The 16,258-nt window shown below is 42.3% G+C and overlaps 1 protein-coding gene across 2 annotated transcripts in view; it reads left to right on the top strand.

The window, feature by feature from the left end:
- YAF2 (YY1 associated factor 2) overlaps positions 1-16,258 on the top strand; it is a 73,251-nt gene that overhangs the window by 39,408 nt on the left and 17,585 nt on the right. Inside the window, exons 2-4 of one of the 2 annotated variants that reach the window (XM_064142200.1) lie at positions 3,930-3,990; positions 5,063-5,189; positions 5,372-5,497. In XM_064142200.1, the coding sequence (XP_063998270.1) occupies positions 5,164-5,189; positions 5,372-5,497 (152 nt within the window). In that variant the 5' untranslated portion in view covers positions 3,930-3,990; positions 5,063-5,163. Of the gene's footprint in view, positions 1-3,929; positions 3,991-5,062; positions 5,190-5,371; positions 5,498-16,258 lie in introns of those variants that run through there. The other variant, XM_064142201.1, reaches the window with a different exon arrangement.

Genomic DNA, 16,258 nt, shown 5'->3' with positions numbered 1-16,258 from the left:
GCTGAGAGAGAGTTGAGTTTGTTCAGTGTGAAGAAGAGAAGGCTCTGTGGAGACCTGGCTACTTCCTTCCAGTACTTAAAGGTGACCTATTGGAAATATGTGGAATGACTCCTTGTCAGGGTATGTAGTGCAAGGAAAAGGAGTAGTGGGTTTGAACTGAAAGAAGTTAAATTAAGATTAAATATAGAGAAGGAATTTATTACTGTGAGGGTGGTGAGGCACTGGAACAGGTTGCCCAGAGTTGTGCTTACCCCCTCCCTATTAGTGTTTAAGGCCAGGTTGTATGGGGCTTTGAGTAACCAGATCTAGTGGAAGGTGTTCCTTTCTGTTGGAACTAGATGATTTTCAAGGTCCCTTCCAACCCAAACCATCCTATGATTCTGCAATCTCAGGGCCATTCTAATAGTATGGTGGTGAACAAAGTCTCATGAATGCAGTAGTTCCCAAGAAGTTACTTAATGTGTTTAGGTCAGGCTTGTGAATGCAAGGAATTGCAAACTACACAAAACATAATTTAGACTCTCTGATGTGATGATGTACTCTAAATGTGATCCCTCTATGTCTCAGCCCTTTCTAAAGCACCATTTCCCTCTTCTGCCCCCAGACACTAATAAGAGAAGTGTGGACTGCCAGATGCCATTTTTACTTTTTGGATAGCTTAAGCTTGCACCAAGGCTGAGCAAGCACACACTGGATTAACATAGAGGGGCAGTTTTCACTGTCACAAATTTTACTGTCATTATTATAGTGCCTGCAAATACCTTTCACTTTTAAAAATCTCTGAAATATTTGTGTTTGTTTATTTAGTGCAGTAGCATATAGAAGCCCAGATGGGATTCAGGCCTCATTATACCAAGCATTTAAAAAACCCTCACCAGACAAATTCCCATGAATTGATTTAACTGTGTTGATTTTATTGTATCAGTATAGCCCAAACAAAACAGTGCTGGAATAACATGCCATTTGTTCCAGTGCAATTTTATCCTTCTGTAGTTCTCCTTTCTCTAAGTGGAGATTAAAAGGTGGTTTACCTACAATATAATGATAATCATCTTTATGGAGAGGTTTGGGTTTTTTTAGACTGAGCCAGTGACAAAGTGATTACTCAATTGCTCAAGATGCTGGTAGTGCAGCAACTGGCATTAATTTGATGTGCACAGCGATGGTTCAAGTATTGACTAAATGGCAGATCTTCATATGGATTTACACAGCAATAGCCTGTTCTTAGATGACTTCATATGTGAATGCCTTTTTTCAGGAACAAATGTATTTTTTTTTCTGGAGCAAGAGTTTTCACACAAAAAGTTATTTAAGAACTGCCACCACCCCCTTTCACATCCTTTTTAATAACAATAAACTTCTACCTGACAAGTCACACATGCCATAACATTTATATTTCAGGATATTGAAAATATTTTTACAACTTTGATTTCCACAAAAAAAAATCAGCATATCATATTCAATATTACAATCCTACCATGAACATTTCCCTAGTATGGTGTTATAAAAAAGTCATTTTTGAGATGGTAAGAGACCAAATGCTATCTAGAAAGCGAATGCCTGATGTACAAACAGACAAATATGTTGTCCAGCCTTTCTATCTTAAAGGTGTGCTTACTTTAGCTTAGCTGAGTTAAACCAGAGTGCAAATAACTATTCTGGAACAACTGCACTTCTAGATGAAATCGAAACAGAAGTCAAAGGGTGAGTGTTAGGAGGATGGAGCCAGGCTCATCAGCAGTGCCCAGTGGCAGGGTAAGAGGCAACTGACACAAACTGGAACACAAGAGGCTCCACGTGAACATAAGAAAAAAAAATCTTCACTTTGAGAGTGGCAGAGCACTGGAGCAAGCTGCTCAACAGGCTATGGCATCTCTCTCTAGAGGCATTCAAAACCTGCCTAGACACGTTCCTGTGATTTACTCTAGGTGACCCTAGATTAGTGCTCTTAGCAGTGGGGTTTGACTAAATGATCTTCAGAGGTCACTTTCAACCACTACCACTCTGTGATTGTGTGATCCCTTTTTGCTCTGAAATATTTTTCAAAGATTACTAACACAGACAACATCAATTTTGCCATTCAAGCTATCCACTTAATGTGCCATGTAAATATTTAGCTTAAGACAGGTGAGTTTTCTGGGTTCATATGGATACCACTGGATGACAAACACTCTGGCTAAGGAGTTCTCCATTTGCCAATTTGTAGCAAAGTTCTCCTAAGTCTGTTGATTAAGCATTTGGCTATCACACACACCTCTTCCATGTGCTTCTGCATTGCTGCTAGGAGATGCTTCCCACCACTGTTTCAGTAGCTCAGTGTTTTCATTGGTGTTCTCTTGTGCACCTGCTTGAAAATGTAACAAGGTGTGAGGCAAAGGGCCTCTCATTCCACTTCAGTGTTACTCAAGAACCAGTTTCATCCCTGCGCAGACCCACTGGCAGCAGCATGGGGAAGGCACTACAAACCATATGCCTGAACTTTGGAATGGACCATCCAGACTGCCCTTCAGATCCCAAAATAAGGATTATTTGGGAGTTCAATGGAAAATATGCCCAATACTGAGGGGAAAACTTAGTGAACTAAAAGTGCAGTGGTTTGGGCAACGGCAATGCAGCAAGTCTGGAAAGTAACAATCAGAAAGGTTTCTCATCCATTTAACATTTGTGGCTGGCAATTGCAATTGTCCCTGCTGATTAGAAACAGTTCTCTCCAAGAATGGTTCCCACAGGAATACAACACATCGTAGCATTTTGGAACCATCAGTGGAAGCTCTGTTTTCTCATAATCAGTATAGAAAAATTAGGCTGCAGCTGAGGAAAGGTCAAGAGAAAGAAGTTGTTTCAAAATAATTCCTTTCTGGAAACGGAGAAATAATATATTTACACAGCAGAGAAAGTGCACTGTGGAGAAGGGCACAAGAAGGCACATTTCTTCACTGCTTCCTGCCTAGAGGTTTCTGTGTAGTGTGGGGTTCAAGCACAGGTGAAGCACCTCATGTAATTGTTATTTTAAAGGCTAGATGTTCAGTTCTGGTCTACTGGTGCAAAGCTCTTTTTATAGTCAATGGAGAGAAATAGTCCCCATAGGTGAGAAAATTGTATGCTTGTCTTAGTATCAGATCAATCACCTTCAGCAGGAACTCGTTTCTCCCTGCTGGGGGCTGGGTCTGGACACTTAGCTCATGTAGATGTCTAACCAAACACAGACAAACCCAGGCCAGCTGTCTGTGCCTGATGCAGCCTGACTTCAGATGTGCAATCCATATATTTTATTCATAGTTTACAGAAGGCTCTATGAGATAGATAAAAGAGGAAAGGACATTTCAATAAAGAAAGAAAAATGCAATGCACACTTGCTAAAAAACAGAAAGCAGGGTAAATTACAGTACTGGAAATATGCAAATGCAGTAGGAAATCAAAATAAATGGACAACCAGAAGTAGGAAATACTGTATGGGCTTCCAGTTGCTGGTGTACAAGACTGCCAAAGAAACACGGAGAACTCTGAATGAAGCTTGAAAAAGTGTATTTATTTAGGTATACATATTCCACTAACGGGTCCTTTTTTGCTTCCCTACGACATCAAGCACCTTACATATCCCTTTTCTTGGTCATACTCTAGTATTCAACATTTTTTTTAACAGCCTTGCCTTCAGAATCTGAGATTCTCCAGTGTTCAGTTACTGTACTTTCAACGATGACTATCTCCTCAGTTACGCTTTTTTACACGCTTGGATAAACCTCCTCTCGGGCACATTCTGGTTCTGAAACCATCATTTCCTGACAAAACGCAGCAAAACCGTCTCAGACCACCACACGATGCTGACCAGTATCACCTCATTGTCTGCCTGCATTCTGCCATCTACCTGTGTCTATCTGCTGTCTTTTGTTACTTACTTAGGACATGTGCTCTTTGTTCTGTTTGCACAGCTTCTTGCGAAATGGCATCCGAAGCCTGTAACTTGGGCTCCTGTGCGCTAAAATAATACAGGTAATAAACACCACCGTTTCGTTTTCATGTTGCTCTCCTGCATGTGAACCTCGTTGTACTTGTATGCTTTTGAGTGGAAAAGCACCACACTACACACAGGCACTAAGTATCACCACTCCGTTGGTTCTGTGTCATTACCCATCGTGTTCTCCACCCGCCTCAGGGTAACAGGCTGGTGTAGACCAAGCTTTTCAAGCAGAACATTGTGATTAGCTTCTTTCCGTGTTTCTTACTGCAATGATGGCCCGGAGCATTTATTTGGGAAGGAGAACAAGGCAATCTAGACGCTATTTCAAGCAGTATTTTGCGATACAGAAAAACATTTTTCCAGCGCAAAGCCGTGCAGGCCACTCTGAATCGTCCCTACTCCCGGTCAGCCTGTTTTGCTCAGAACCACCTCACGCATCCCCGCCGGAGACGGCCCCTCCGCTGGTTCCGCAGCTCTGCTCTCGCCGCTCGGCAAGCCCCGCGGCCCTCACGGTTCGGGCTGTGCCGGCTGAGGGCTGCGCAGCGGAGCCACGAATTCCTCGTGGCCTTCCGACGGCCGCGGTCTCCGACATAGGCCCAGAGCAGCCCAGCGGCTCCTCCCCAGCAGGCCCCGCTCACCGAAACCCCACTCCCCCGGTCGCTCAGCCCACCAGCCTATCCCGGCACCGTCGCGGTAAACAGAAGGCCGCCATGCCTCCAGGCAGCTCTCTCCCCGGCGGGACAATGGCCGCGAGGGGCCCGCAGGCCAGCCAGTACCAGGGACGCCCGCCCGCTCTCGGGCACCAGCCCCTGCGCTCCACCTCAGCGCTGGGCCAGCCGCCACTCCACAGCTCCCCTTGCTCCGCCTCTCCCCTCCCCTCCCCTCCCGCCGCCCCCAGCAGCCCCCGCGGCGCCCCGGGCCCGCCGCCGCTCGGCTCGCAGCGCCCGAGCCTCCGGCGGTTGCGAGCCTGCCGCCGTGCGCGGCCCGGCGGGCGCCGCGGCCTGCGGGCGGCCGCTGGTTGGCGCCGGGGGGACACGTGAGGGGGGAGGGGGCAGCGGCGGCAGCAGCAGGAGTTTCCCCGACAGCTGGGGGTTGCGGCGGCAGCTCCTCCTTCCCAGGTCCCCGTTAGAGCCAAGAGACCCCCTGTGCTCCTTCTTATTGACAAACACACAAAGGGCTGCGCCGGGGACGCGTCTGGAGCCGGCATGGGAGACAAGAAGAGCCCAACCAGGTAAGGGCAGCGGCGGCGGCAAGGCATCCTGCTTTCCCCGGGCCCTCTCGGTGGCGGCCGAGTGCGCGGAGCCGGCGGCGATGGCGGCTGGCGGGGCGCCCCCGGGAGGGAGGTGGCGGCGTCGGCGGCGTCGTGAGGGCGTCGCGCCCGGTGTTGCCCCTGGCGCGCGTGTGTCTCCGCAGGCCGAAGCGGCAGCCGAAACCCTCCTCGGACGAGGGCTACTGGGACTGCAGCGTCTGCACCTTCCGCAACAGCGCCGAGGCCTTCAAGTGCATGATGTGCGACGTGAGGAAGGGCACCTCCACACGGTGGGTCGCCGGCGGCGGCTGAGGGGAAAGCGGGGACGGGGTGTGGGGAGCTGGTAGGTGGCCTCCCGCCGCCCCGGGCATTGAGGGAGGGCGGCTGCCATAGGAATCAGGTCACGTTTACTGCGGAGCGCCAGCCTGGGGCTCCCCGGTAAACGTGACCCAAGCCTGGGAGCGGTGCGCCGGCGTGTGTGAAAATAGAAGTAATAAATACCGGGAAGGGCATAATTGCTTGCCCAGCCTGACTTCAAGGAGGCAGTGCCTTTGGCTGGAAGAAGAGCCATCTCCTGGGATGTTTGAGTTTAATGTTTGTGTTTGTTTGATTTTTTTTCCCCCTCCTTTTAAATTAATTATTTCTGTGAGTTTAACTTTGCTTCATAAATGCTCCCCGTTTTGAAGTTGTTATTATTATTGTAGTTCGCTTTTCATCACAGAGCATCACTGTGCAGGTTTCACGGGGCTACGGGGGGGTGGATAATAACCCTTCGCTGTTTAGGGAGGAATTGTTGGCTAGTAGAATTGCGCCTTGTGTAAGTGCCGCCCTGCGTCTCCGGCTTCTCAGGAGGACCTTTCCTCAAGTGCACGCGTCGGAAAACTCGTGGTGGATTACCTGTTTCCTGCACCTGACACTCTTTCTCAGTATTGTGGCCTAAATGTGCGTGCTTGGGGAATGGAGGCTTTTAAAAACCAACAGGAGTGCTCTTGAAGCTGTTGCAGGTTAACCGAAGAGAAAATTGCTTGTGATTCCTTTGTTAACGTTTATCGTACCTATGGATTAATCCTGTCAGCGACAGAAGTTTAAGTGGCAATAAAAGTTGCAATCCTTTCAAAGGCAGCTATTACATTCTAGGTGTCATTCAAGGTAGTGTTGAATATGGCTTGCATTAAATTTTACATTTTGAAATCGTGAGTGCAAGGTTGCATCCAGTTACTTGACAGAAAAGGTCAGTCTGTATTTCTAGAGTTGATTTCCTAGACTTTGGAAACTGGAATGAATGGTAAAATAAATTCTTAGAACTTCAGTTTTGAATATTAGTTGATCGTACTTAATTTTGGTTTTTAACCAAGGAAATCAATGAGGTAAATGCACTGGAGAGGAAATGCATGTCGTGTTTTAAGTGTGGTTTCCAGCTATAACAATAGCATTGTGTTTATATCACAGATAGGTGTTTACAGATCGGTAACATTCAGCAGAATAATACCGTTGAAGCAATTAATGCAAAAATCTTTAAAACGGCTCAAGTGAAGACTCTTTAGCCTTGAGTCAGCTGGATAGGTCTAGTTTTAAAGTCAGTTTAAAATCATGTTTTGTTGCAGTGGAAGCTTGGTTGGATAAAATCACTAAAACTTGAAAACTCCCCAACAAAACACAAAAGCATGTGGAAAAAATAAACTGCTGAAAAAAATTACCACTTTCTTTTTTCCCCACTTGAATATTTAATATCTTTTAAAAATATTTTGGCAACAAAATACCTTTTGTTGTGGTGGGTTTTCTTTTATTTATTTATTATTTTCTCCCCCGCAGCGATCTGGTGTGCACAGATTTAGTTGATACATTGATCATTGATTTTTGTTTCTCTGCTTAAACTTTGAAGCAAAGTGTAACCGAGTAGGTTTATGTTTCGTTTTGTTTTGTTTTTCCATGGGGTTTAGATAGGCTACATTTTCACGTGTTTGTGAAGTCCAGGATTTACATATGGCATGAGATAAATAGAGGTTGGGGTTTTAGGCCCTAATTCTGAAATTAGATTTGAGCTAGTATGTAGACCTTTGTGTAGATGGAGAAAATCATTAGGATGCCAAGAAGAGACAAAAGGCCATTAGGGTGGATTTTTTTTTCGGATTTTTTTAAAGTGGAGTTAGAGTCCAAGAGGCCAAACTAGGGTGTTGTTAAAACATTAGCTGGTGCTGGTTATACAACAAAATGTTTTTCATCAGTGTTGGTCAGAATGACAATACTATAGTATTGTGGTGGCACCGGTAGTGCATTTTTCACTTATTTTTTCAGTCTTATATTTTGAAGCTCAATGGTAGATTAAGTTGATGCTTCAGCAGAATTCTTACTGTGCTGTGAGTCTTAAGAATTTCTTCTATCTTTTTTACTGATGTGCATTAGTTCAGAGAAATATGTTTGTGATGGCCAGTTTGATGTCTGCTTCTGCACATTAGAATTCACAAAATGTGGCCAGATTTGCAGAAGAGAAAGAGGTAATAATAGAAAAGCTTAGTGGTTTTGAAGGTCACTGGAAATTAGGTTCAAAGTTGATTAAACCAGCTTTACTTTTTTGTGCTAATCATGTACTATTAACTAACTTTACAGGAATATTTTCAGGTGAAGGATAGAGTTCATGTATGTTTTCACTGTGGAATAATTTCTTTCTGAAAGAATTCTCCTTCGTGCCAGAGACTAGACATGGGTTATGGTCTTTAACAACTGGTGGTATTTTTAAGATTAGTGGAAATAATTCTTACTGGTTTTGATTATATTTTAATATACTTCTAGATTGAATTTTCAAAACTACAAGCTTTTTTTGAAGCAGATTGGACTATGGACAAATGAGCTTTGTCCATGTCAGTATCACCATAAATGGTTAAACTGTCCATGGCTTGGATGGGAGAGGCTCAAGAGAAGTTCTAGGTGCTGTAGGAATCCATGTAGCAGGAAGTGGTCCCATTTTCTTTGTGTTAGTACTAAAGTAGTGCCCCAGTGTGGTGCCGGTTATATGTGCCAGAAGTCAGATGGGAAACTAAGAACCTGTGTGCCAGTTGAAACCTCTTTACTGCAGAACAGTACGTTAATTGGGTAATATCACTCAGGATTTAAATTCTTCCTGTACACATGGCTTTCTTCTTTACTTTCTAAGCTAAATTGTTGCTTCGGTACTGAGAAATTGCTGTGTTCCTTTTGATAGGTGACTGTACTGAATGTAGTAATTTTCTGTATGTGGCCTTTAAAATGCTTTGAATCTTTCTAGATGAAAGATGTCTTATAATTGTAAGGAACTTAGGTCTGTGATAATCATTCCTTACTTGGATAAATCCCCTGGTGAAGTTCATTTGAAACATGAGTAAAATGTGCTGAATAGAACCCTAACATACTGTGCGTAGAGGGAACTGATAACAGACTCTATATTTAGGTTGCGTAACAGTTTCCATTATAAAGAAATGGCTTGATCTCTTTGAGAAGCTCTATTTGTGAAAGCTATTGAAGTTTTGCAAGAGGAAGAGTCCTTACACTAAAAACATGGCTTAATTTCTTTACCCTGTGAAGTTTGTTGAGATGTAAACACTTGAAAAGTCATCGCTCCCCCTCTGTCACTTGTGTTGCACAGAAAAGTGAAAAAGCCCAGACCAGCAGTACTGTAAAAGAACCAGTGGCAATGACACTATGCTGAAAACCTAGAAGGGAATTATTTTGCTCCTGGACATGTTATACTGGGGTTGCTGAATTTGGTCCGACTCTCACAATTACTGCTTTGCCAAAAGAAAGTTGTCTCCACACTGCTGTTTCTCTCCTGTTTGCTTCTCCTGACACTATCTGAATCAGTAGTATGCTAGTACTGATAGACCTCTGAAAATTGAGCTGGGACCTTGGACAGATCTTACTGTAGTAAGTATTTGCTCCATGTTTGTCTGTCTTTCAGTAGGTGTTTGGGTTTTCTTTCTTTTTTTCTTGCCATCTAACACCGTCATGGTAATTTAGGCACATAAAATTGAAAATTAAGATTTCCAGTGTTGCAGGGAAGAAGTACAAGGAATAGCATTCCTCCAAAGGGAATGTATGTTCATTACTCTGTCTTCTAGGAGTCTGCCTTACTGTAAGTTCCATCACCTCGTTGCTCCTCAGATCACATTAACATTCTTGTTTTTAGTAACAGCATCCAGATTTAAAATTACCTGTCACTTTTTTTTTAAAATGTAGTTTTTATGTATGTGCATTGTGATCTGGTCTATAGTTGCAGGATCCCATTATTTTTTCCGTGATATGACAAGCCTCTCTTCATCGTGAAGGGTGAAATCCAGGGGAGTGTAGTGAGAGCTACAGGAGGAACTGCAAATTTGGCTGCTTAAGCTTTGAAATGGTTGGCATGACAGTGTGCTGTGTAATTAAAGGCAAAAAGAGTATCAGGGATTTGTGGTCAGTTTCCCCTTTGCAAAGTGGATTTTTAAATTAGGAAATAGGGCAGAATCCAAAGGCTGTTTTCACCAGTAGTGTTCTCTGAGCTGTTGGACAAATACATAACTGCTTTTGCTTGTTATAGTTTTATTTAATTTTATTTTTTAAGGACTACTTCTGTTGCTTGCTTTTAACTCCATAAAAACTTAATCTTAGCTATGAATATGTGAGACTTGTGCACACTATTGAAGCCCAAAATATTTTTCTTTAGGTGAGAGGAAAGAAGGAGGGAGAATAAGGAGATAAAATAGGTACAAGTGACTTCTATGAAGTGTTTTGGGTTTGGTTTGTTTTTTGTTTTCACGTGGATTTTTTGTTAAGGTAGTCCTCTCTGGTACACATCTTGAGTGAGCTTCTGTAACCAATACCATTTACATAAAATGGCCAGAACAAGAAAGTCATCTCAAGGCAGGATGATTTTTTTGTGAAATTGGGATCTATGCCTCTTAATGTTGTGTGCTGCTGCAGTAGAGACGTATAACCAGCTGAATGGGGGCATGGCTTCTGTGGCCTATGCTCTATTGATCTCCATTACTGAATCATTCCTTTCCTCCCAGCCTGAGGTATAAAAAGCCAACTTTAAATCATACCAGACAGAAGAGTCTGAGGTATAATGAACTAGGTTGCCATCTGTATACATTTGCTTGATATTTGGACTGTGCTCCTTGACTGCCTGAGAGTGTGGTCATTCACTAAGTGCATGTATTTGTAAGCTTGTCTGACAATGTCCTCAACAGGAGATACAGGTCTTTACTTGAAGCTGTCATGAGTTTGTTTTATGCTTTGAGAAGCATAAATAAAATGTTTAATTTTTAATTTGGATATCAAGGTCATCTTTCTTCAGAAAATATGTGCAATTTGTTTAGTAATGCACCATCTGGATGTTTATAAGCACAAATCAGATACATTTAACTAAATCTGGTATTTGTGTTTCTGTTGAAATGCAGTACTGCTTGGGACAGAGATTTGGTACTTGTTTTGTGTATCTAGTTTGACATGTCTGTTTTACAACAGCTTGTTAAGGACGCTGTCTTCTGCCTTCCAGTGTGTAGCCTATGTGTGTGCACATGCGCATGCGTGTCAGGGGGAAGGTTGTGAAGGAGAAAAAGAGGAAGAACCGCCTGTCATTCTGATTTTGCAAATACATGCCTGGATCAAGCTTAACAGACTAAAAGGCTGTTCATTACTTGTGGTAGTTTGAAGGAGGAAATACTTGCAGGAATGAAGTGAGTGGAAAAGTTGCATGTTACCCATATTTTACCAAGCTGTATGCTACAGGTTTTATGTTTTATCTTAAATATGAAAATAATTCTCTTCTCTGTAGATAGACACCAATTATTTTAGTCATTCTGGATTGGCAGTCTTATTTTTCAAAAGAGATTTAAGAAGGAACCTTCAGGAATTGTTTAGGAATTTATCTGGGAATTATTTTCACTGGAAAATGTAGTGAAACTTGAGAATCTTGCACACATCAACTTAAATGAGGTTTTGTTTTACCATATATAATAATGGTGTAATTTTTATTGATTGGAGTGGCTCTGTTAGGTACTGATGACAGTTGTAGCTTGTGTGGGCAATAAGAAAATGCAATGGGCAGCCTATCAAAAGAAGATAAAGCTCAGAATTTAGAAAGACTGAACTTTAACTCATGATTCTAAACAGCAAATAAAAAGATGTGCTGCCTTTCCCCCTCCTTTCTCTGTAACTGTCTTTCCCTGTGTCTCATAGCTTGTGCTTTTTCCTTCCTCCTCCTCCCTTCCATTCTATAGAACAAAAGAAATAATATTTCATTTGATACTGGCTTAAGACCTGGTAGGACCTGTTTGATCTGACTTTGGTAGTTGATTTAAACCTGGCTTACTTGTTTCTTTTTACATCACATTGTAGATAGTAGTTATATCATCAGTAATCTTTGGCCAGAAATTTAGGTAGCTGTCATTGTGATTTGACCTTCTATGTGTGTATATACCTTAGGTAATCAAATCTGTTGCCAAGACCTCAGATTTGATCATGGGTTTAGGAGATAAGGGGCACTGCATTGTTCCAGTCATAGTCTGACTCAAGTGGGAGATTTTGATTTTGATTGTTTTTCAAGTCAAGAGTTCGGATGTATATGGCTTTTCTCCTGGTCACTAGGGCCATTAAAGAGACAAATCTGTGTCAAGCAGATTTGCTTATCCTTTAATGCTCCCAACTGTTAAATAATTTCATTGTAGTGACTTTCTGAAATTTGAGTTTGGCTGAATCATCTACTTTGTGCATTTCACTTACTCATTTTGCAATGTCTCTCTTTCCTCCTTCTTTTCCTGCAATAATTCTTCCATATTCCTGTAGCGCTCTAAACAATTTATTTCTGAGGGTGAATTTCATTGGATACTTTTTATAACATTAAGTAGCCAGATCTGTTTCTTACTCTATTTGGTGCTCATATCCCCATGTTTAATTTTGCTATATCTGTAGGCTGAAGCAAAGAGGCCTTTATGCCATTTGGTATTTGCTTTCTTTCCATGTTTGATGGACTTCTTTCTATTTCCATGATTAAGTGCTTTCCTTTGGGGCATAAAATAGTGTGTGCTTCAGTGTGTTTAATTATTTTGGTTTGCTAGTGGAAATTATTTCATTTTATTTCATGAGTTTTAATTTTGTTTTGTGGGGTTTTTTTTGCCACCAGTGGTATTCCTGCTTAATGCCTCTTTTCTGGAGAAAATTACTGGTTGTCCTGGACTATGAAATACTGGGGTTAGATTAAACACCTACAGTAAGATAAAGTATGTTAACAGAGGAGTCTAGCTGGTGAGAAGAAAGTTCTTTGTATCACTGTGAAGTGATGAGAAGTAGCTTTTTCTGCCCCTTGACTTTTTATAACAATTTTTCCTTTATTGTTGTGACAGCCCACTATGCCTGTTCATGTTTAAGACTTGATAGAAGTGTCTGTACTTTTCATTTTGAAATTCAGGTTAAGACAGTATGCATTGCGGAAAATTTTCTCAGTCTTGTTGGCTGGTGCAGTCAGCTACAAAATACTTTCAAAGTAGGCTAGTGGAACAAAACCTAAAGTGTTCATTTTTCTAATGCTTTCATACAGTAGCTTATCCTAGCTTAAGAAAGACAGAGATTCTAAGGATTGTCTGTTTTCTCTGAAGTGGATTCCATTGGTATGTAGTACATTGATGTGGAGCAGGCTTGAACTTGGAGAGTTCAGCTGCAGAATGTTGTTGGTAGGCTTTTGGCAGGCAAACTTTTCCGTCGGAAGTCAGATTGAAGACTACAAGAGATGGCATTTACATCTGTTGCAGGTTTTTTCTTCTTAGGAATTAGGGGGATGGGGAGGAAATGAGCGATTGTAAATTTTCCCATTCTAACTTACTAGAAGTTTGGGACTTCACTTTTCGTTAATGCTTGAATATACTTTATCTGAATTCTAGAGTTCAACTGACAGGGCTTGGTAGAAAAAATGTGCAAATGGTTACAAGTTTAAAATTTACTTAAAAAAACCGAGTTTCTAACCAACAGATGAAAAAACTTTGACTCATTCAGTGAAAGGGAAGTTATTCCTTACAGATATCATTGAATTCTGTGATTATGATCATGAGCTACAAGTTCACCCTCTGCAGCACTCTTGTGAGACCCCACCTGGAGTACTGTGTCCAGTTCTGGAGCCCCTGTTACAAGAAACATGGATGTGCTGGAACGTGTCCAGAGAAGGACCATGAGGGTGATCAGAGGGCTGGAGTACCTCTTCTATGACAACAGGCTGAGAGAAGTGGAGTTGTTCAGTTTGGAGAAGAGGAGACCTTATTGTGGCCTTCCAGTATCTGAAGGGGGCCTATGAGAAAGCTGATGAGGAGCTTTTTAGAATGTCAGGTAGTGATAGAACTAGGGGGAATTGATCCAAGCTGAAGGAGGATAGATTGAGATTAGGTGTTAGGATGAAGTTCTTCACCATAAGGTGTTATGAATTATGCAAAATCAATAATAGATAGTAATTTTGATATACAAGTGAAGATTGTTAATAACTGTGAAAATTGTTTATTAACATTAAATCTCGCCAGAAAACTTATCTACAATGTTTGAAATGCATGGTTTGGATACTTATACACACAGGCAAGAGGCAAAACTAGGACACTTTGAGAAATAACTAGCAAATGCAACCATTAAAACTAGAAAGAGGTTCTTAGTTTCAATATACTTCTTGCCCACCAGGGGACTTGAGAGGCTCCTTTCTGCTACTAAGGCAGAAAGGCACAATAGAATCAAGGTACAGAATTTCTTAGAGAGAGTCTTTGAATATTTACTCACAAAAGTGAGTCCCGATTTGTGGGGCTAGCTACAGACAGCACCCAGACACTTTCAAGGAGTTCTATCGATGCCTTGTCAGCTGCTGAGGCTTCTGATTGTTCCCAGGCCTCACAGGATGCTGGGGAAAGGAGGCACACGATCTTTGACCTTATCCTGGCCCCTCTGGATGATATGTGTGTCCCTTCCAGGGCTTCTTGTTTTGGCATGTGTAGGCAGGATGCAATAAGGCAGTGAGGCATAACACTGCCAGAAGCAGAGAGCAATGGAAACAGGCAGCAGCAGCAAGCAAGCACAAATACAATGGCAGAGCACATTGTTACATGCTCATCTCTTTTGCATCAATACAGCCCCAGACTAATGGGCCTTTGAAGACAGAATAGCCAATCAGAATGGCAGTTAGCCAAGCTTGACCATATTAGGTGAAGTCATAGGCTTGCTTTGCTCAAATTTGGGAAAAGCATAGGCCTTGCATGCAGCAGACACAAGCCAAGTGCATGTACCTTGTTCACCACAGGATGTAGACAGGAGCAAGCCAGGGTCCCTAGACTCAGTGGCTCCAAGTTCTTTGTCCTCCTTCCCATGGTTGCTTCTCCCATCAGCAGAAGGAGGGAGAGCAGAAAAACATGTCTGTGCAAGCCAGGACATATTCTGGCCTATTTAGGCCTACCACAACATAAGGGTGGTGACACAGTGGGACAGGTTGCCCAAGAAGGTGGTGGAAGCCCCATCACTGGAGGTTTTTAAGACCAGGCCAGATGTGGCTCTGAGACCAACCTGATCTAGTGTGAGGTGTACCTGCCCATGGCAGGGGGATTGAAAATAGGTGATCCTTGAGCCCTGACAGTTCTGTAATTCTACAATTCTAAGATCACGCTCACAGTACAGAGCAAATAAGATAGATCAGAAGTAAGCTCTTTCCTCTCTGGACACAAAACTTGCTGTGTGGAATATTCACCTTGTTTATGTGCAGCAGTAACTGTGCTGCTGCATCACTATAAACCTCATGTTTTGTGTGTTTTTGCTCAGGTGCAAGAAGCATCACAGTTTCTTCAGGGAGGGACAGATAAGCAGTCTGTAGGATCCAATCCTTTTTGGGATTGGAACCTGGGAGAGGTCACTTCCCTGTGAATCCCAAGGATATAGGGTCTAAAAGACTAGCCACTGCCTCTTCTGCAGACTTCCAAATACTGTTTTCTCAGGGGTATTGTTAAGGAAATTGAGCTTCCTGATCCCTGCTTATATGTAGCACATTGTCATCTAGGAAAGATGAGTTGGCTGATACCAGTATGTTTATCAGAAAAGTTATTTTCAACACAGCTGTCACTTACACTGAGCATTGGTGAACCACAGTTTGTTGTCAGAAATTCCTCTCAGTAGGCAACTGTGTCCAGGAGATTGAAGCCTTAAAATTGGTGGTTGAAACAGTTATATCTGATAACTGCTTTAAAAACTCAGTGAAGATGAATTTGGGTTTTCTAAAGGTCACAGGATCACAGGATATTAGGGGTTGGAAGGGACCCAAGGAGATCATAGAGTCCAACCCCTCTGCCAGAGCAGGACAATACTATCTAACACAGATCACAGAGAAGCACATCCAGACAGGCCTTGAAAGTCTCCAGAGAAGGAAACTCCACGACCTGATATGGATGTTTCTTGAGACAGACTGTTGTGCAGTGTTACCAGTTATCTTCTGGAGACTTGTTGGCCTCGTCTGTTAAATGTCATACAGAAAATAGGGCAATCCCTTTAAGGGAATGATTAAATAGGGACACTGCCTCAAGGGGTAGTTTTCTGCACATTTATTCAGGGACTGATAAAACCATATGGGTCTTGTAAGTCTGTTCTAATTTAATCAGCTTTTATTGAAAGGCAGAATTGCTAAAAATGCACTAAATGGGTGAATTTCAAGTAAATGATGCATGCTGCAAACCAACTATGAATATGAAAGCACTGGAAATCAGAGCTGACTGAAAATTAGAATTCAAATATACATAGAGAATGTGTAGACATTGTACTGTTACTCTGCAGTATGCATATACTTTATGTTGTGTTTCCCCATACCACTCGCTCCGTTGTTTGCACTGTCATAATTCTTTGGTTGTATTATTGGCAGAGACAGCGTAATGTACTGTTAACACCCTAGGATGTGACACAAGTAACAATAATGGAAAAAATAATTTTGGGTAACAACATAAATTATCGATGTTGAAGATGCATTTAATCATGAGTTGCTGCAATGTAGAGACAAAGACTAGTTTCTCACAAGATGGCTTTGTGTGGTGATTAGC

Source organism: Pogoniulus pusillus, chromosome 4, assembly GCF_015220805.1.
Source record: "Pogoniulus pusillus isolate bPogPus1 chromosome 4, bPogPus1.pri, whole genome shotgun sequence".
Taxonomy (NCBI): Eukaryota; Metazoa; Chordata; class Aves; order Piciformes; family Lybiidae; genus Pogoniulus; species Pogoniulus pusillus.
This window is presented reverse-complemented; position numbering and strand designations above follow the sequence as displayed.